This window comes from Alnus glutinosa, chromosome 9 (genome assembly GCF_958979055.1).
Source record: "Alnus glutinosa chromosome 9, dhAlnGlut1.1, whole genome shotgun sequence".
Classification (NCBI taxonomy): domain Eukaryota; kingdom Viridiplantae; phylum Streptophyta; class Magnoliopsida; order Fagales; family Betulaceae; genus Alnus; species Alnus glutinosa.
Window position 1 is genome coordinate 23,924,454 of NC_084894.1, and position 20,475 is coordinate 23,944,928.

A 20,475-nucleotide genomic window follows, 5' to 3' on the forward strand; every position below is an offset into this window, starting at 1 on the left:
TTGATTTTCAACTGAATAGAAACCGGTCATTTATACCTAGGGGTATTTTTGTAATTTTATACCATTTGAAATTACAAAAATACTCTTGAGTATAAATGACCAGCTCCTCTCCAGTTGATTTTCAACTGGAGAGGATCCTGGTCCTTTTCCATGTGAGACTATCTTTCATTTAATGCTCTAATTTAATACTTTCCTTTTAAAACATTCACAAAAAACAAAATAAATATATATACATATTAATTTTGAAATTACTTTAACAATTTTTGTTTTAATGAAAAAAATTTTGAACCATTTTTGCCTTCTTTGGGGGACATTGACATTTTTTAATAGTTTAAGGAGACATCAACATAATTAATAGTTTGAGGAGGACATTGACAATTTGATAGTAGTTTAAGGGAGTTATGTATATTTTTCTCGTTATTTCTTTTTCTAAATTTTAGGTATTTTTACGAAATGAATCCTCCAAAATTCATTTTTATCCCTAAAAATGATTTTTTTAGTTATGTCCCGCTCCTGAAATTTTAGTTTGACCCCTGCTTCTCTGCAGCCGAATTGATGATGTGAGAGAAGACGGACCATTTAAGAATAACCTCAAGGCGTTGAGGGATGAACAAGTGGACAATAGAAAGACACAGAAACACTTTTGAGTAGGAAACTGCTTAGAAATAAATAGAATTCAGTCCCACGTGCTTTTCAAGCACAAGCAACACTAAAATAATTAGAATCCAAAGAGGTACACTGGTGATCATCTTGATCGACAGAATGACAAAAGTAGTGTGAATTATTAAGCGCCATGGGAGAGACCTTATGAACTTCAGCAAACTCCATCCAGAATAAACTAGCTTGGAGTAACATATCTCTGCAAGTGAGGCGTACATTGGTGCAAGTCAATGTCAACTGCTCAAATTCAAAAATGAGGAACAGTACTGACATCGTTTCTCAGTAACAAATCAACCTATTTCATAGATTACAGTAATTAAAATTTTAACGTATCTATCTCTCATATTTATAAAATTAATTATGCATTGCTACAAAAATTAATGGCACACGAAAATAGAACCTTTACTCCAACAAACACGTGAAAGATTTGCCTAATAAATCCTACAAAGGCTACGTTCCTAAAAGGTCTATCACAATAATCAAAAGGTCGCATATTCCAATATAATTGCACAGGCCAAGGAGAAGAACAACTGATCTTATGGGAACCAGAATAATGCTTATAATGCATAAAAATTAAATACAGCTATTGCTTTTATAATTTTTGTGAAATTTTATGCAAAAGAGATCAAAGTTCAAAAAACACTCTTCGAAAGTAGAAACACATACATAGAAGGAATTGGAAGATTGATACATATTGAATTGTGAATGGCCTCGAGACCCATAGAGTTGAAAACAATTAATGGTCATATGAGGCGCTATTGGATTCAAGGTATCATGGGTTCTTCTTATGGAAGCCCACATGCATTTCCACAAATAAGATGCTTGGAAATGTGGGCATTCCTCGTTTGGGTTGCCATTGGAGTCATACCTTAAGAAAACAATGGCATGCAATTATATGCATTTTTTCATTTTGATTTGTGTTGAAACTAGAAAATGAAGAGGTTATCATGACAAACTTGAAGGTGATGCCTTGATCATAACTATAACTAGTGCCTCGGCTCTCGATATCTGAATACTTTTCTTCGATGACGCTATTTTCTAAGACACAGTTGAGGGAAGATTTTTTTTTTTTGAACAAGATAGTATGTGCTACCATATATTTCTGAAAGCGCTCGAAGGTGAATACAAGGATAGAGGTACAAGACCCCTTTAAACCTTAAGTCAAAAACCAAAGCCTAACTTAAAGCAGATGCCTAAACACAATACACAAATATTACAAGGACACCAATTGGAGCCACTCTATACAATTAAGCCCATACTAAACAAGATCAGAGGGCTAGTCTAGTCTATCACAAATAACAAATAAGTCCATGAAACATTTATGCATTACAAGTAGACACACTGTGAGCAACAGTAGACACAAGGGAATATACAAAGCAGAAAATACTACAATCACCAGCTCCGGGAACGTCGATGCTGGAGCCAGCACGTGTTGAGCACGCGTTGTAAAGACCAAGAAATTAAATAGGGAGTTTAGCAATTAATAAATTTCATTTATTAATTTGATGAAACTAATGTTTAGGTTCTAAGTGATAGTATTTATATTATCAAAATAAAATTAATATTAGATAAAATAATGGAACTAGAATAATAAAATATTACTAATAGATCTTTAGGAAATAATAATAATAATAATAATAATAATAAGATTACATTTATTAAATAGATGTGATCAATATTTATATTATGGAAATAAAATACCATGGTGTTAAGATGAATGAATTATAGTAGGTCTCAGTTGAATAAATAATTAATCACATTAACCAATATGTCGATAAAATTAAATGTGGGGTTAGATATTAAATGTTAAATGATAGGATTAATAGATTTGGGGGTCCAAGTATAATTTATAATAGTTGGGGGCTTTAAATGAAGGGGGATCTCATCCTTGCCACGTGTCATAGCCCAATTTGATTGTGGGAGATTTCTTCATCTCGTCTTAACCACCCACAGCTTGCCAAGTGTCCTTCATCTTATCCAATTCTTTTTTTTTTTTTTTTCCCTCACCCGCACAGCCCCTGTTGCAACTTGCACGCCCATTTCATTTTCTTCTTCTCCCTTTCTTCTTTCTTCTCCATTTCTTCTGCTTTGTTCTTCTGCTCGAGTGACCCACAGAGAGTGAAACAGAGAGAGGGAGACTCGAGAGACGGAGATTGAGAAAGAGAGAAAGGGGAGTTTGAGAGAGTGAGTCCGAGAGAGAGAGTGAAGCTGTCGGAGAGGGAGTGCGAACCGGAGAAGAAGAGAAACCCAGAGACCCGTAGCAGACTCGAGCCGAGCCCGTCGACGTCGGTGACCCGTGACCTGTGGAGAACCGAAGGGTGAAACCCGATCCTCCTGAAAGCCCGATTTTTCCCGGTGTTTCAGTGTGGGTCAGAGCAGGGGACATCGGTGGGGCCAAAGGAGTGATTTCCGGGGGATTTTGGAGCAAAATCCGGCGACTCCCGGTGGATTTCCGGCGAATTTTCCGGCGGCCCAGTGAGGGATTTCCGGTGGTTCTTGAGCTCCATTTTTTTAGGTAATTTTCAAGTGAATTCTTGAATGATTTTAAGCGTTTTGGATTTATAAAATGGAATTTTAGGGTTTTTATGGGTTATTGTTTGTGGTTATAATTTTAGGGTAATGATAAACGAAAATAGAAATTGATTTGGGATTTGTTGAGAAACCTAGGGTTTTATTGTGATTTGTCTATATTTTTGGAATAACCGAATGGTTATTGGTGTTATACAGAATGGATATTTGGGGTTTAGGGGTTTGATTGTGTTAGATTTCTTGTTGGCTTTGATGGTGGTATGGCAGGGTATGGATTTCGGTTTTGGTAGCTTTAGTTGGTTGATTTGCATTGGTGATGTTGATTTTGGTGGCTTTTGTTGGCTATGGACAATTGGTTATTAATGGAGGATTTGTAATATTATTTTGATGGAAATCCGAATTTAGGGTTTGATTTAGGGCATATGTGTATGAGTTGTGACTTAGGTTGGATTCCTTACTTGTATGGATATGTTGATTATGCATTTGTAATGGGTTTTGGTGAAATTCAAAAATAGTTTTGGGATGGTAAATTGATGATTATATTAGCTTATGATTAATGCTTTATTGTATGTTGTTAATGTTAGATCAGAGAAGTGGTTCATGACCCTCACGTGCAGGACCAGGGAGAAAGCTCCTCGGCGCGTGTTGGCCACCCGCCTAACAAGGGAGAACCACACGGCCACGGCGTGTGACTACTGGACCGAAGGAGGCCGACGACCACCACAGGGAGGCGTGTGTCGCATGAATTCGAGCCAAAACGCATAGATCTAGCACCAAAGAAAAAATCACACTGATAAAGCACAGTCAGAAACGCCTCGTAGGAGACACACCACAAGCACCAAAACCACAAAACCAGTAGCTTGAAACTCCTTCTGCTGGAAAAGAAAAACAAAGAAACAACTAAAGAAATAAAACAACCAAGCTCCATAGCTAGAAGCTAGGAGAAAAACAGCCCCCACCGGGTCAGACTGGGAGGAATAAAAATCTCCACAACCTTAAGGGCTGGAAGTGAAAAACTAAACCCCCTGGAAACAAGCCTGGGAGAGAACAAAAAAAACCACCCTAGCCCTTTCAAGACTAGGGGGAGACCAAACACCGGGAGGGGGAGGCGTGAAGCCTCCCCCCCCGGCGACCAAAACATTACGAGGGGCTCTCTCTCTACGAAGGCTCTCGAGACTTTCTCTCTCTAATGTGACATAACTCGAAATCCAAAAAATTTGAAAATGAAAGGGTCCGGTGAGCTCTCTCTCTAAGAAGATTCTTAAAATAATGTCATCAACATGTTTGTAATACCATATCCTCCACCTCCTCCAAAACACAAGCGGCCCAATTACAATTCCAAAGCCAAAAACAAATCCCAATTCAGCACATATGTAATTTCACTCAATCATACTCCTATGACTTTCTTCATATGTTGGAGGTGGCAATCGTGCCTCCTCATGTGAGCACTGTGATTTCAAAGGCAAATCACATAATCTTCTGTTTCCTTTGACTGAAGCTTCTGGAAATGTAGCAAATTGCTTGTTGAATGAAATTTGTCCCTCCAATTGGTCGAATGAAAGGTTTAGAACAGACAGGAAAATAAGACCATTGGTGAGTTGCACAAGAAGCTTACCAGTATGCTCATTTTTTGACAGGTCCAGATACTCAAAATTACTCAATTTTCCCAGAGATGCTGGGATTTGGCCTGTTAAAGCATTGTGCAACAGGTTAAGAAAATATAATAGTGCAATTTCTCCAATTTCTTCAGGTATAGGACCATCAAAGTTATTGCCAGAAAAGTCAATGATGGTAAAGATACTTAGGATCTTCACCAGCTCCACCTCTGAACCCTTGCTAGTACTGTTATCGTATCTTCATATAAGTAAAAATCATCAAGACTAATCTGGAGGTAACTGAGCCTTGCGTGCGCCTCATGTGCACGATCCATCATTGCCAAGCAAGACAAAAGAAGCATTATTGGAAGGTTACCAGTAAAATTATTTGAAGTTACATCAATAATTTGAAGCATTGGCCGAGGGGCATTAAGCTTTGGATGAGAAATGGGTCCATAAAATTTGTTAGATCGCAAAACAAGGACCCTCAAGGATGTGTTGTTAAAGTAAAATGGGAAGATGTCCTCGATGTGGTTGTTCCCAATGTCCAAGACCTCCAACCTAGAGCAATTGGCCAAAGATTTTGGTAACTCCTTCTTTTTGGTTTTTATTGAGAGCTAAAGTTTGTAAACCACAATTATCTGGAAATGCATTAGGAATTGTACCATTTAGTTTGTTTTTGCTTAGATTTAGCACCCTAAGTTTACCACTCATCTCAATCAAGCATAGGGGAATTCTGCCACTGAAGGAATTATTAGACAGATCTATAAGTTTAAGATCTATACCATTGCATATTGATAGGGATGCTCCCATAGAATTTATTTCTTGAAAGAGACAAAAATCTAGTAAAGGCAAGGGATTGACCAATGGTTGTTGGTAGCTCTCCATAGATTTGGTTGTTTTGAAAGGTCTAGAAAGAATAAATTAGATTGGTTTATCAAGAAATCAAGAAATTTTTTCAACTTGCAAGAAGCGAGAATTAATACATCAAGCTGAACCGCCGATAATGAAAGGTTAAAATCATTATATTCAGTCAACAAGTTGACGTGAGAAAGTTCAAGGTATGGAAGTTTTTTTAACGGTTGAATCACACTAAGGTCCAGGGAGTTGTTAAATTTGTTTGAACCAAGTAATAGGGCTTCAAATACTTGGAGTTCAAAGATAGACATGGGTATTGGCCCTTCCAACTGGTTGTTATCCAAATAAGGACATTTTAGTATGTAAGAAGAAACATTGAAAATTCTTTGAGTTGACTAGAAAATTGGTTGGACCGGAGTACTAAAACTTGCAATGATGGAAGGGAAAACAGAGAAACTGGAATATTCTCATTCAGTGAATTTCCATCCAAGTAAAGAGATTTCAATTTCAAAAGTTCTTTCCATTGAGTAGAAGTAATCTGACCAGTAAGATTATTGGAAAAAAGGTATAGGTTAATCAGATTCTTGGTCATGCTAAATACTGGAAATGATCCACTAAACATGTTAAATGACACGTCGAAATAGACCAATTGTGCGAGGCTCGCCAATGAGTTTGGAATTGATCTACTGAAATTGCAATTCAAAAGATCTATTGTTAACAACATTTTAAGATTGCCAATAGAATGTGGCAATGACCCTGAAAATCCTATATAGTTGAGAAGCATGGTTACGCCTTCCCAAGAACAGCAATCAACATTTTGATTCGATTCACTTAACAAGTTTGTTGGACAGAGCAAGATGGAATGTAAGGTTGTTCTTCAATTGCAGCAAGAAGGACTGCTGATTGCTGAAACATTGCCCAGACACGCCAAAGACACAAATGCTAATTAGGAAAAGTGAGTAAATGGGCATCAAGAAAAGCCACGAGAAGACCACAAGTCTCATTGCATGGAATGGAAAAGGTGGTGATATTAATTAATGGTGGATTCAGGATGGTATTAATTTGTTTTGTGTGTGAGTAAATATATAGATGAAAATATAATGGTGGAGGATGAGGCAAGTAAAGTTCCAGTAACACGACTTTTTTGACCTGTGACTCTGAGTCGTACGTGGCCGTGGCCGTGGCCGACCAAGAAGAAGAAGATGAAGTAAGAGAGAAGAGAGACCTTAATATTTTATCATCTATGTCTGATCGTTTCTTTCAAATTTCTTCTCTTTTTTGACTTAATTACTGGTCTTCCACTAATAATTCTAATACATTGCTTCAGACATGGGATTAAACCCATGCATTATTGGTCCAATTAACTTTCTGTAGGAAGATTAATTCTTACTTAAATCACAAGTGGAGTTGACGTAGAAAAGCAAAATTCCTCCCGGTTCTGGCACCGCAACTTTATTCACACGTTTTGAATCATTGGTCTTCCAATATTACCCAGACTAAATATAAGAAAGTCTTGGTTTTGGTTCAGAGACTAAAAGGAAGTTGCCACTACAATTGAATTATGGTCATCAATTTTAAAATTTGTTTAATGTACCCTATCAATCTACAATTGGAGTCGTTGCAATGTCCCTCTTTTGTCCTAAAAAGACAAAAATACTCCTAAAAATTTGAAGAAAAAAAATCCTAACAATAGGGTATTTTGGATTTTTTTTTTTTAATGCTTTTAGTAAATTGGTATGGCACATTAACCATAGAGACATGTTATACATTCTCTTTCGATTCTTCTCTCATTCTCTCACTTCTCAAAATTACCTTTAAATCTTTAGGGCCATATGTGGGATTAAGTATAATTTCTCATAAATTTATGGAATGCCTTTCTTTCTTTCTGCTATTTCCAAGACTTACAATTAATTTCTAAAAATACCCATATTTACGTTCTTCTTTTTTTCCCTCGACGTTAGATCAATAGGATTCTTTTTGCCATGAGCGTATACTACTCAAATTAATGGACAATGTTTGCATGATTAGAATTATCAAGTACTTTTGTTCTTTAGAACATAACTTCAAACTTTCTTCCTCCATCCTTTATCCTTTAGAGTATCTCTAACAGTAATAGGTAAAATAGCTATTAAAAAGGTACAACTGTATAATACTATATATATTACTTTTCTTATACTATTTTCTACATATTCTCTATTATCTTCTCTACTTGCTTTTAAAAATTATTTCTCATTACTTTTTTATTATATTCTTGCCAACACTCGATCAAAAGGAAAATATTGAATTTTCACATCGGCAAAGTCATCTACATTGGATTTATCATTCTTTTCACTGCACCATACAGTGAAAATTCATTGAAATTATTCACTTGACATTGAAATGATTCAGTTATTTTCAATCTTCATTAAGCACATGTGCATGTGATCAATGAACGGAGAGAGATATGGATGAGAAGAAAGAAAAACCAATAAACAAATAAATAGTGAAAATTGCACCGTTAGTCCCTGTGGTATGCCATAATTATTTTTTACTCCCTATGGTTTAAAAAATTACTGTGAGGTCCTCGTGGTATACAATAATTACAAATCGATCCCTGGCGTCAAATTCTTTTAAATTTTTTAACAGATTCTGTTAAATGCCACGTCAGCGACACGTGTCGCCATCTTATGGCGACACGTGTCCATCTTAATAAAAAAATATAAATTTATTAAAAAATAAATAAAAATACTTTTTTTTTTTTTTTTTTTTTTTAAAAAAAAAAAAAAAAAAAAAAACTGAACGGGTGGCCTGGCCACCCATTTGGGGGTGGCCTGGCCGCCCCCAGCCACTGGGGGTGGCCGCGCGCCACCTCCAGAGGCCGCAGGGGGTGGCGCGCGGCCACCCCCAGTGGCTGGGGGTGGCCTTCGGGCCACCCCTGGAAGATCCGGGGGTGGCACGCAGCCACCCCAATGGCCTGGGGGTGGCCGCGCGCCACCCCGGAGTTGTCTGGGGGTGGCGCGCGGCCACCCCCAGTGGCTGGGGGCGGCCAGGCCACCCCCAAATGGGTGGCCAAGCCACCGGTTCAGTTTTTTTTTTTTTTTTTTTTTTTTTTTTTTTTTTTTTATATATATATGTATTTTTATTTATTTTTTAATAAATTTATATTTTTTTATTAAGATGGACACGTGTCGCTGACTTGGCATTTGACGGAATCTGTTAAAAAATTTAACAGAATTTGACGCCAGGGATCGATTTGTAATTATTGCATACCACGAGGATCTCCCAGTAATTTTTTAAACCATAGGGAGTAAAAAATAATTATGGAATACCACAGGGACCAACGGTGCAATTTTCCCTTAATTACTTTAAAGAGAATTAAAATATGAAGAAAGCAAAATAAACTTAACATTCGCCAGTGCTAAAGGATATTAGACATTCTTTTGTGCTTTGGCTTGCTTTTCATGGTGCTTTGATCACAAAGGAAAAAAAGTGCAGCTGGGGTTTTAATGGTAATATTTCTTGCTTGTTCTGTCATGCTTGTTTAGAAAGTAGAGATAATCTCTTCTTCTCTTGTGGTTTCAGTAGGCGTATCTGGTATACTATCATGAGGGACTGTTCAATACCTTGCCCCCCCTGTTGAGTGGGACGATATTGCAGATTGGTGTGGTTCGGTAATGAAGGGGAATAGTTTCTATGCTAGTTTCAGGAAACTATATTTTGGGGCTGCTGTTTACCACCTATGGAGACAGAAGAATCTTCTTCTTCACGGCAAGACTCCTTTGACCGAAGAGAGGATTATCTCCAAGATTAGATGGAAGGTGAAGACTAGAATGGTTTATAAATTCCTTTCGAAATTTCCTTGTAACCGTAGATGATGGCCTGTTGATGGTGTTTTCTGCAGATTTCTTTTCTGTTTGTTGGTGTTTGCTGCTATGCAGGTCTGGTTTTCTGTGGGAGGGGGTTGTGTGTGTATTAGGTTATTGTTTGTTGCATGTGGTAGTGGTTTAGCAGGTTCTTTTTCTGTTCAAGTTGTGTTCCTTGCTTGGGGATTGTCCTATGCAGGATTTGTATCTAGTTTTAACTGGAGCGTAAGGATGTTGAGTTTTGAGCTTATGAAGGGTTTTTATTCATCTAAAAAAGTGGAGGTGGGGGAATAAATTCAAAAGGCAGAATTCTACACCGTACAAGTGTTGTGTTTTACCAATTTAATATTTTAGTAAAATTACACAATTTATGAAAAGAAAGCAACCAAAAACAAAGTAATTGATCATTAAAAAAAAAAAAACTAAAAACAATTATGCAAAAAGGAAAAAAAAGTAATTAGAAACATACAATAAGACTAATAATTCTTAAGATTGATCATGCAATTGTCATATGTACTTGATAAGGTCGGATTGCAGGCTTTGCAGCTGAAAATGAGTTTGATCGTCTTTAATGTTTACGTGTCTTTCAATGAACTCCAAAAATCCAGAAGTATGCTCATTACTTGTGAGAAATTTGTACGTATAGAGTTTTATCGATTTGTTCATATTCAATATCATTAGCATCATCAGTATTTCGTTTATCTTCAATAATCATGTTATGCATTATTATACATACTTTTATAATGAAAAATGAGTGGGAGAAAGAGTGGAATACGTGAAAATCATATTGTTTTAGTTTTAATTTATTTTTAATATTTTATTAGTTATAGGATGAATAGTAAATAGGCTCTACTTTGCCTCATATTCTCTTATAAAGAAAATAGCTACTTTGCCTCGTCTGCTGGATGTTTGGATTGAAAATAAAATAAAAAATAAAAAAAATTGATAGTAGTCAAATTTGATTATTTTGAGGCATTTTACTAGTCTAGTATACTAGAGATGTCTAAGGTTGTTTGATACAAAATTATTTAAAAGTTAAACAAAAAAAGATATGGAAGAAAAACTAAGTGGCAGACCTTGGTGGATTGTTGGGGGTCTTTGGCAACCCCCCCCCCCCACCCTCCCTTTTTTTTTTTTTTTTTCTTTTTTTTTTTTAATCTCTATAAAAGTACTATTTTCTATAGCATGGCCTCATCAAAATTAACTTTTCACCCCTAATGGTTTCAGCTTTCTACTAGTACTGGGGACCAAAACAAGGAAGCAGTGTTATATATATATAGGCTTATAGGTTCTAAAAAACACAATTACAATCAGAGGTGGAACTACGGACTACCCCTAACCGTGAAAGGTTTCGGGCCCCTAAAAAAATGTCGCAAAATTTTGAATCTTTCTTCTTTTTTCCTTTTTTTTTTTCTTTTTTTTTTCTTTTTTAATTTTAGGTATTTTTATGAAATGGAGCTCCCAAAATTAATTATTATCCCTAGAAATGATTTATTTAGTTTTGTCCCTCTCCTAAAATTTTAGTTTCACCCCTGCTTGTCTGCAACCAAATTGATGGTATGAAACAAAGAGAATAGACAGGAAACAAGACTCCCTGGGGAGGTCAGTGCATATTTAGGTGTTTGACATTTCTTTCCTAATCCAATGGTCTAAAACTAAAAAGGCCCAGATGCAATACTTTCCCAATCCAATGGTCTGATTCGAACTAAATAGAGAGAACAAGATTAGTGGAGCCAGAAACAATTTTCATTCAATCTGACAAAGGGAAGAGTTGTAGATATCAGATCAAATATTTATATCTGTATGTTGTTGTTGGTGCTTCATTAGAGTTAGAAGAGATATTCTCCATTAATTATTTATCGAGTAGGATTCAGTCCACAGGCTTTTCAAGCACAAGCAACACTAAAACATAGCAATAAATAGGGAAAATAATTAGAATTCAGACAACATGACAAAAGTAGTGCAAATTATTACACATATAAATGTGTATATCAACAACTTAGCATATCTGCCATTGGAGAGGCCTTCCAGACTTCAGCAAACTTTCTCCAGAGTAAACTTGAAGCAACATATCTCTGCAGGCAGTGAATCTCAACTCATAAATAGTACAAACAAATATTGACAATGTAGAAATTTCGGAGGGTATATTGTCAATTTTTAAATATTTTAAGAATACAATCAAAAAAAGGGTTCAATTTTGGGGGATTTAGTGTATTTTTCGCTTACATTAATTAAACTTCCAACATATCTATCTCTCACATTAATAAAGTTATGTGCTGCTACAAAAATTAATGGCACACGAAAATAGAACCACTACTCCAACAAACACATGAAGGATTTGTGCTAGTAATACTATATTAACCTAATCAATCCTACAAAGTCTACATTCCTAATCATGCCAATATAACCATTTTTCATTTTGATTTATATTGAAAATAAAAAAGGAAGTGATTATCATGACAAACCTGGAGGCGGTGCCCTGATCATAACTATAACTAGTGTCTCAGCCCTTGATTCTTGAATGGTTGTCTTCGACGATGTTCTTTTTCGAGATACAGCTGAGGGAAGATCTTGAAAAGAATGTCATCAACATTTTTGTAATACCATATCCTCCATCTCTTCCAAAACATAATTGGCCCAATTACAATTCCAAACCCAAAAACAAATCCTAGTTCAGCACTTATGTAATTCCACTCAATCATACTCTTATGACTTTCTTCATATGTTGGAGGTGGTAATGGCTGCTCATGTGAGCACTGTGATTTCAAAGGCAAACCACATAATCTTCTATTTCCTTTGAAGGAAGCTTCTGAAAATGTAGCAAATTGCTTGATGAATGGAATTTGTCCCACCAATTGGTTGAATGAAAGGTTTAGGACCGACAAGAAAATAAGACCGTTAGCGAGTTGCATAGGAATCTTACCAGTAAGCTCATTGTTTGACAGGTCCAAAGACTCAAGATTACTCAATTTTCCCAGAGATGTTGGGATTTGGCCCGTTAAAGCATTGTGCGACAGGTTAAGAATATATAACAGTGCGATTTCTCCAATTTCTCCGGGTATAGAACCATAAAAGTTGTTGCAAGAGAAGTCAAGGGTGTTGAAGATAGTTAGGATCTTTACCAGTTCCACCTCCGAACCTTTGCTAGTAACTGTTATTGTATCTCGATAATAAAAGCCTTGAATATAAAGTTGGAGGAAACTGAGCTCTGAGTGCGCCTCATGTGCAGGATCTCCCATTTCCATCCATAATGAAAGATGTATTATTGGAAGATTACCAGTAAAATTATTTGAAGCTACATCTAGAATTTGAAGCAACGGCCATGAGGCATTAAGCTCTAGATGAGCAATGGGCCCGTAAAATTTGTTAGATCGCAAAACAAGAACCTTCAATAAAAGTGCATTCTTCAAGTAAAATGGGAAGGTATCCTCGATGTAGTTATTTCCAATGTCCAAGACCTCAAATAGTGCACATTTCCCTAAAGATTTTGGTAACACTCCTTCTAGTTGGTTTTTATTGAGAGCTAAAGTTTGTAAAAAACAAATATCCGGAAATGCATCAGGAATTGTGCCATTGAGGTTGTTTTGCCTTAGACTCAGAACTTCAAGTGTACCAATCTCAATCAAGCATTGGGGAATTGTGCCACTGAATGAATTATTAGACAGATCTAAAAATTCAAGTTTTGTAGCATTGCATATTGCTCTAGGAATGCTCCCATAGAATTTATTACTCGAAAGAGACAAGAATCTGGTGGAAGCAAGGGATTGACCGAAGCTTGCTGGTAGGACAGAATGAAAGTTATTCCTCGAGAAATCCAAGTATGAAGATGAGATAATCGGGAGCTGCCCTTGGAGCTGATTGGAGCGAAGGTCTAAGGCCTCAAGAGAAACATTGAGGACAGGTCCTTCCAGAGTCAAAAAATAGTTATAAGAGAGATTTAAGAATCGAAGATGATCATGTTTCCAGATCCAGTTGGGTATCTCTCCATATATCTGGTTGTGTGAAAGGTCTAGAAAGAATAAATTAGATTGGTTTCTCAAGAAATCAGGTATTTTTTTCAACTTGCAAGAAGCCAACTCTAATTTGGAAAATAGGGGAAAGGAGGGTAACGAAAGGTTAAAATCATTATATTCAACGGTCAAGTTGTTGTACGAAAGATAAAGCTGTGAAAGACTTTTGAACTTTTGAATCACACTTATAAGGTCCAGGGAGCCGTTAAATTTGTTTGAAGAAAGTGAGAGTCCTTCAAGACCTTGAAATTCAAAGATAGACATGGGTACTGGCCCTTCCAACTGGTTGTTATCCAAATAAAGTTCTTTTAGTACGTGAGAAGAAACTTTGGAAAAATCTTTGAGTTGACCAGAAAACTGGTTGTTAGAAAGATCTAAAATTTGCAATGATGGATGGGAAAATAGAGAAACTGGAATATTCCCATTCAGGGAATTATAACTCAACGAAAGAATCTCCAGATTTAGAAGTTCTTCCCACTTAGTGGAAGTAATTTCACTTGACAGATATTTATTATAAAAAAGACTTACTTCAGTCAGATTCTTGCACTTGCTGAAAATTGGAATTGGTCCACTGAAATTGTTTAATGACAAGTCCAAATGGATCAATTGCGTGAGACCCCCCATTGAACTTGGAATTGATCCACTGAAACTGTTCCAAGACATGTCCAAATAGACCAATTGTGTGAGGCCTGATATTGAGCTTGGAATTGATCCATTGAGATCGTTGTATGACATGTCCAAAGAGACTAATTGTGTGAGGCTCACAATTGAGTCCGGAATTGATCCAATGAGATTGCATAGCTGAAGATTCAAATAACTCAAATTCGCTAGCCTTCCAAACTCTGATGGAATCCGAGAAGAGTTGAAGTAGTTATCAGCCAAACTCAGATTTTGGAGATCTTGAAGACCGAAGAGGCTGCTTAAATTGGTAAGTTCACCCGAGATGGATTCGCTGGTTAGGTCGAGACCAATAACACGTCCCTCATTGCAAGTTACGCCTTCCCAAGAACAACAATCAACACTTTGATTCCAGTTAACAAGTTTTTTGGACTTTGCAGGATTGAATGTAAGGTTGTTCTTCAATTCAAGCAACAAGTATTGCTGATTGCCCATACATTGGCCGGCCACCACAAAGACAGAGAAGTTGAGGAAAAGTATGGACATGGGCACCAAGAAGAGCCATGAAAAGATGGGAATTTTCATACCGGAAATAATTGAAGAGGTAATGAAATTAACGGTACGGTGGGTTCAAGAGGGTAACGTCCGGCGAATCCGAGGCTTTTGGCCGGTGGCTCTGAGTCGTTGCTGACGAAAACCACCCGAGTTTGAACGGCGATGGTAACCGAAAGTACTGTGGAATAGGAGGTGGAGGAAGAAGAAGAAGCAAAGTCAGGAAAAGAGAGAGGTGTCGAAAGATAATGAGATGGTGAGTGACTCCATGTCTGATAGCCCCTGCATGGTAAGGAATCATGCATGTATATATGCATATATATGAGGTAGACTTAGCTCCTGTCATACGTTTTGGAAGAAGAAGAAAAGTCAGGAAATGTGACATAATTGCCTTAAACGCCAACCACCATCAAACTAATTCAATTTGTACGTAGCCTTTATTTATTGCCACTGCTATATTTATTGCCCAACTTCTTTTTTGTCTGATTAAATGGACAAATGAGTTTAACATTTCAAAAACTGAAAGTAAGCTGCAAATATGGCTCCTTTTGTTGAAGTATGGGAAAAAGAGTCAATGTTGCTGGCCATTCAGCATTAATGACGAGATCAGAAAAAGCTTGGTAGATAGGTGCAAGCATCAGGGTCGTCATTATCTCATCAACGCTAGTGCTGCCAAAGAATCCTATTTCCTTCCATAAACATTCATGGCATCAACGCTACGTACCAAAGGGAATGACCAGAAAAACTTGGAAGGAAGAAGCTCTCACGCGCCGGAGCTTTCTTATAAAATCTTTCATTCTCTAAATATCACAAAAAGTTATATGCAACAGTTTTTTCATTGCTTTTCTAAACATCGGAAATGATACAGTACTGCTATCCTCTCTATTGATTTAACACATAATATTTATCTCTCATTTCTTTTGTTGAAATTTTGTAAAAAATGTAAGGTTGATATATATGTGACGTGAACAGACAAATAGCTGTCGTTCTTAATCTTTTAAGATAACAACTTACGGTTAAATCAAAATTAAGTTTCAAATCTTGTCTCCCTCCTCACATTTATTATACCACACTGTATATCATCAGACGGCTGGTAACGTTTTGGAAACGGTGGATTATGATAGCAGGCGGATCGGAAGATGAAGGAAGATAGCTAGGTATTTGTCTATTTGAAAATTTATAAAAAATAACATTTTTTTTTTTTTTTTTTTTTTTTTCTTTTATTTTTCTTTTATTTTTGTTTTATCTTTTAGTTCATTGAAGGGACATTAATTGCATCCAGAGATAATGCCTTATCAAAGTATTTTGTCTAGTGTCAAGCCAATGCAATAAAAGGGGCCGAATTAGCATTTAGAATTTAGGGTAAATTTAAAAATAAAAAATTTAAGGGAAAAGTTTTAATTTTAAAAAGATACTAAAATGATATTTTTAAAAATAATTTGGAAAAAACATGTTGCTTGAGAGGGCTTCACTATGTAGCGAGCCTCTGATCCGCCCTTGGCAATACCATGCTTGTAACAATGCTAGAGGGAAGATCTAGTATTTTTTGTGTCATTTCAAAATTAATATGACACGTAATTAAATAATTAAATTTAATCGTCTTATGCTCTATAACAAAGGACTATATTAGAATTTTAATTAAATAATTAAAAATTTATAATTGAAAATTTTGAAATAATTAATTATTTAACATGATATCAAAGCATTAACCTTACATTTGAAATAAATGTTTTGCGTTTTGGACCTCACTTACTCAGAAGTTTTACTCCACATTTTAATTAAATATTTTATATATCGGGCCTCACTTAAAAAGATTTTAAGCCAATACTTAAAGAAAAATATTAAAATATTAATTAAATGATTAAATCGATTGTTTCTCGTGTAATTAAAATAACGAGAATTCTTAATACTATCATTATCAAAAAAAGATAAAGACAAAAGATGGTTAAAAGCTTCTTCTTGTTTTTCTCAATTTTGAGTTTATTTTTGGGTGTACTCCTATTTGGGAGATGCTAATTAGGGATGTATATGCGGTTGCTGTTAGCGGTTATTGGCTATAACCGCTAACCGTAACCGCCTAAAATAGTTATTGAATTTTAACAATTACTCCACTTAGGCGGTTATCAGTTATTTTATAACCGGGGGTTATTAAAACCTATAACTAGTGGTTGATAATCGCTTTTTATATGTGGAATTTTGGGCCGGTTTTTGGGCTTATTTTAATTATTTTTTTAAATAAATAAATAAGGACTTATCAAATAAGTAATCGAAATAGTCCATATCATATCCATTGACAAAGGTATTGTATTCCTCCATTCCCTATTAAATTAAACAATATATACCAAGAAAAGTATAAAGAATTATATATCCATATACATAAATGAACTTGAAAAAAGAGAACGGTATAAGTTGCATAACAAGCTTACCAATTCAAATAGCTATTTTGTTGATGAGATTTCCATCAAACCCCCAAAATTTGTTACCTTTAAGATGAACTGTAGAACCTTGGGGTAAATTTAATAAGGCACCAGAATCTTTAGATTTAAAGGTTCAAAGGTAGTGATTTGAACTTTTTGTAGATTTTAAGATATTGATAATAAATTGTGATCTCAAGTATAATATTTGTTTGTTATCAAAGAGAACAAAAATTTTAGAGCGGATGAAAAATTTATAAAATTAAATGCATCACTTTGTGCATCGAATTTATTTTTTTATATTAAATATATAATAAAAAATTTATATTATTTATATAAAATGGTAGACGGTTAGCAGTTATTAACGGGTTATTATTACTCCTAAAACTGCTAATCACTCTTCTCTATGCAATTACTGGTCATTTATAGTACAATCTTTAAAAACAATTAAACGATTAGCGATTAGCAGTCACGGGAATTATATTCGCTAAAGTTTGTACAGACCTAATGCTAATTGTACTTGTTCTTGGTATGGGGTTGGATGAGAGAGCAAAAGCCCACTCATTTGTGTCTCTTTCTTGCCTTAATTTCTGTTCAGGTGCACGCGTGAAGCAAAGTCTATGATTGAATTTGAAACTCCCATGAGATGCGCCTGATTCCATTTTCTCTCTCTTTTTGCCATATCCCTTGCTAAGGTCAGAGTACCTTAAACACAAGTATTCATGTCATTGCTCTCTCTGGAGCATTTTTAGTACTTTATTAAAATAATTTTTTTAACTATTTTAGTTAGTCAATTTAGTGAAAACATTCAAAAACACTTTCAACAGCCTCACCACTTTAACCAAAAATATTTAGTAAATAAACAGCACTCACCAATTTTGATAAGTATTATTCTCTTATCAAATTATTAAAAAACTATAAAAATTGTCATATTTTTTTTTTTCATTTCTTTCTCACACAACCATAGCACCACTTTGTCCTTTCTTTCTTTCATTTTCTTCTCCCAACTCTCACACACAACGTCCTTGTGCTCATCGCCACGATGCCGTCGACCACACTATCACCGTCCAACGAGGCCCCGTCGTCACCGACTCACCTTCTCTTCCATCAAAACAAATATTCATAAATATGACCGTTAAGAAAAGACAAACATTCAAAAAAGATTAAATAGAGAAAGAATAAAGAAATCTGAAAAAAGTACTATTTAAATAGAATAGTGATTGTTAATAGTTAAAATAGTGAAACTGATGAGGATATTTAAAAAAAGTAACTCACTTGAATAGAGAAAAGTGGATTTAGTTATTTTGGTTAGAAAAATTTGGTGAAGCTACTAAAAATATTCTTAATAGGCACATAGGTATTACGTTCCTTTTTCTCTCTCCATTCCATTGTTCTCCCTCTCAAACACTATATTGAATTAATTATTAAAATGTCATTGGTCCCCTCAGGATCAATGAATTCCAACGACTACTTTCTCTTTATTTTGCAAAAGCTCTATTGCAGGTTCGGCCCTCAAAAAATTTGCTCTAACACAATTCATCTAAAATTAAAGTAGTTTAGCAGATTCGAAAATCTGTTTGTTAAACTTCTTGTTCTCTATCTTTTGATTTCTCTTCTTAAAAAAAAAAAAAAAAAAAAAAAAAAAAAAAAAAAAAAAAAGTTTACAAAGAACTCCAATATAAATTACTCTTAAAAGCACAAAAATAGTTTTCACATTTATGTTATATTAGAACAATTTTTCAACCCAAAACTAAAAAATATAAACATTAACAAACATAATTTTAAAGTTTCCAGTCTATTTTAAGCTATAGTTTGTTAAGAAAGTTTAGCTCCACCAACATTTTGAGAGCCTTATCACCTCTCTTCTCCCCTCAAACTAGGCTCTATATATGTGCTTGTTGTTTGTATTTCATTTTGGAGATAAATACAAAATCAATCCATATGATTGGGCTAAATTACAAATTGTTTATTATCATATCAAAGTGAATTCAGAGGTTCATATAATATACCAAAATAAACAATTTAGTCTCTAGGATCAAATTTTGTTAAAATATTTGTCAAAAATTCCGTTACGTGCTACGTTAGCGCCAGTAAAATGACGACGCGTGTCACTCTTAATTAATAAAAAGTATTAATATATAAAATTAAAAAATTATTTTTTTTGCTAGGCAGCCACCCCTTTCTTTTTTTTTTTTAAAAAAAAATAATGATTAATTAATTAATTTTTTAGTTTTATATATTTATATTTGTAATATATTAATACTTTTTTATTAAGAGTGAAACGTGTCGTCATTTTATTTGCGTTGACGTATCACCTAACAAAATCTATCATATGTTTAACACAACTTGACTCCAGTGGCTGAATTTTTTTTTTTGGTATATCACATTAACCGTTAAATTCACTTTGATATGATAAGGAGCAATTTATAATTTAACCTAATTACATGTAATGATTTTATAATTATCCCTTCATTTGTCTTGTAAATAATAATAATAATATTTCAAAAAAAAAAAAAAAAAAAAGAAAAGAGAAGAAGAAGAAGAAGAAAAAAGAAAGAAGAAGAAGAAAGACTCATAAGACAAGTATAATATTGACCCAGCCAACGAGGTTGATAGGGGCGGAGCTACCCCTCTGCCTCCTCAAGTCAAAAGTTTTTCTCAAAAAAAAAAAAAAAAAAAATCTAAAAAGAAAAATAAATAAATTTCGCTTTTTTTTTTTTTGGCCCCCCTAATTTTTTTTCTTTTTTTAATTTGGCCCTAAAGTCTAAACGCTCCACCCATAGAGGTTGACTTCAATGAAAAGGAAAAGGTCAATACAAACTCGTAAAAATCAATAATAAATAAAAAGAATTTCTATTTAAATTTTATATTCGTGTACAAGATGAGTCATCTGTTGTATTTATTTATTGAAAAATGCTAGAATTATTACTATTTTCACTAAAAAGCCTTTACAAACTCATGCAGCATTCTCAAGCCAAATCTCCACTTGTTTCAAAAGTCAGCTGATAGTAAGAGATAACATTATTCATTTAATTAATATTTTAACATTTCTCCTCACGTGTAAATTCAAACTTTCTTTTAATAAGTGAGATTTAACATGTTGAATATGTCATTGAAAAATAAAAGGTAAATGAAACAGATATGGTTTGAACTGATACCATGTTAAATCGTCACTTGTCTCAAAAGCTTAAGCTGATAGAAATAGATAAATTTAATCATTTAATCAATATTTCGATAATTAACAACTTAAAAATTTTAATTTTTACCATAGTTTTTTTTATTAACAAATGTTACATCGTCATGTCAGTCTGACATACTTTTCAAGCATAAGCAACACTAAAATAAAGCACAAAACAGGAAATAAAATCAGAATTCAAAGAGGCATACTCATAATCAT

General features: G+C 34.7%; 1 protein-coding gene and 2 long non-coding RNA genes across 3 annotated transcripts; 2 read left to right on the forward strand and 1 right to left on the reverse strand.

Moving 5' to 3' along the window:
- Nucleotides 1–2,656: 2,656 nt before the first annotated feature.
- LOC133877831 (uncharacterized) lies at nucleotides 2,657–4,723 on the forward strand. Its single transcript, XR_009901794.1, has 2 exons — nucleotides 2,657–3,175; nucleotides 3,774–4,723. It is a non-coding gene; the product is annotated as an uncharacterized LOC133877831 (long non-coding RNA).
- Nucleotides 4,724–8,812: 4,089 nt separating this feature from the next.
- On the forward strand, nucleotides 8,813–9,808 carry LOC133877832 (uncharacterized). The gene is made up of 2 exons (XR_009901795.1): nucleotides 8,813–9,130; nucleotides 9,204–9,808. It is a non-coding gene; the product is annotated as an uncharacterized LOC133877832 (long non-coding RNA).
- Nucleotides 9,809–11,318: 1,510 nt separating this feature from the next.
- On the reverse strand, nucleotides 11,319–15,010 carry LOC133878506 (receptor-like protein 49). The gene is made up of 2 exons (XM_062317060.1): nucleotides 11,950–15,010; nucleotides 11,319–11,559 (listed from the first exon to the last, which is right to left on the reverse strand). Exon 1 carries the CDS (start codon nucleotides 14,695–14,697, stop codon nucleotides 11,980–11,982), a length of 2,718 nt encoding a protein of 905 aa, XP_062173044.1. The 5' UTR covers nucleotides 14,698–15,010; the 3' UTR covers nucleotides 11,319–11,559; nucleotides 11,950–11,979.
- Nucleotides 15,011–20,475: the final 5,465 nt, after the last annotated feature.

Bases quoted from the DNA above. Each gene is read 5' to 3' on its own strand.
- LOC133878506 (XM_062317060.1), bottom strand. From the start codon at position 14,697: ATGAAAATTCCCATCTTTTCATGGCTCTTCTTGGTGCCCATGTCCATA.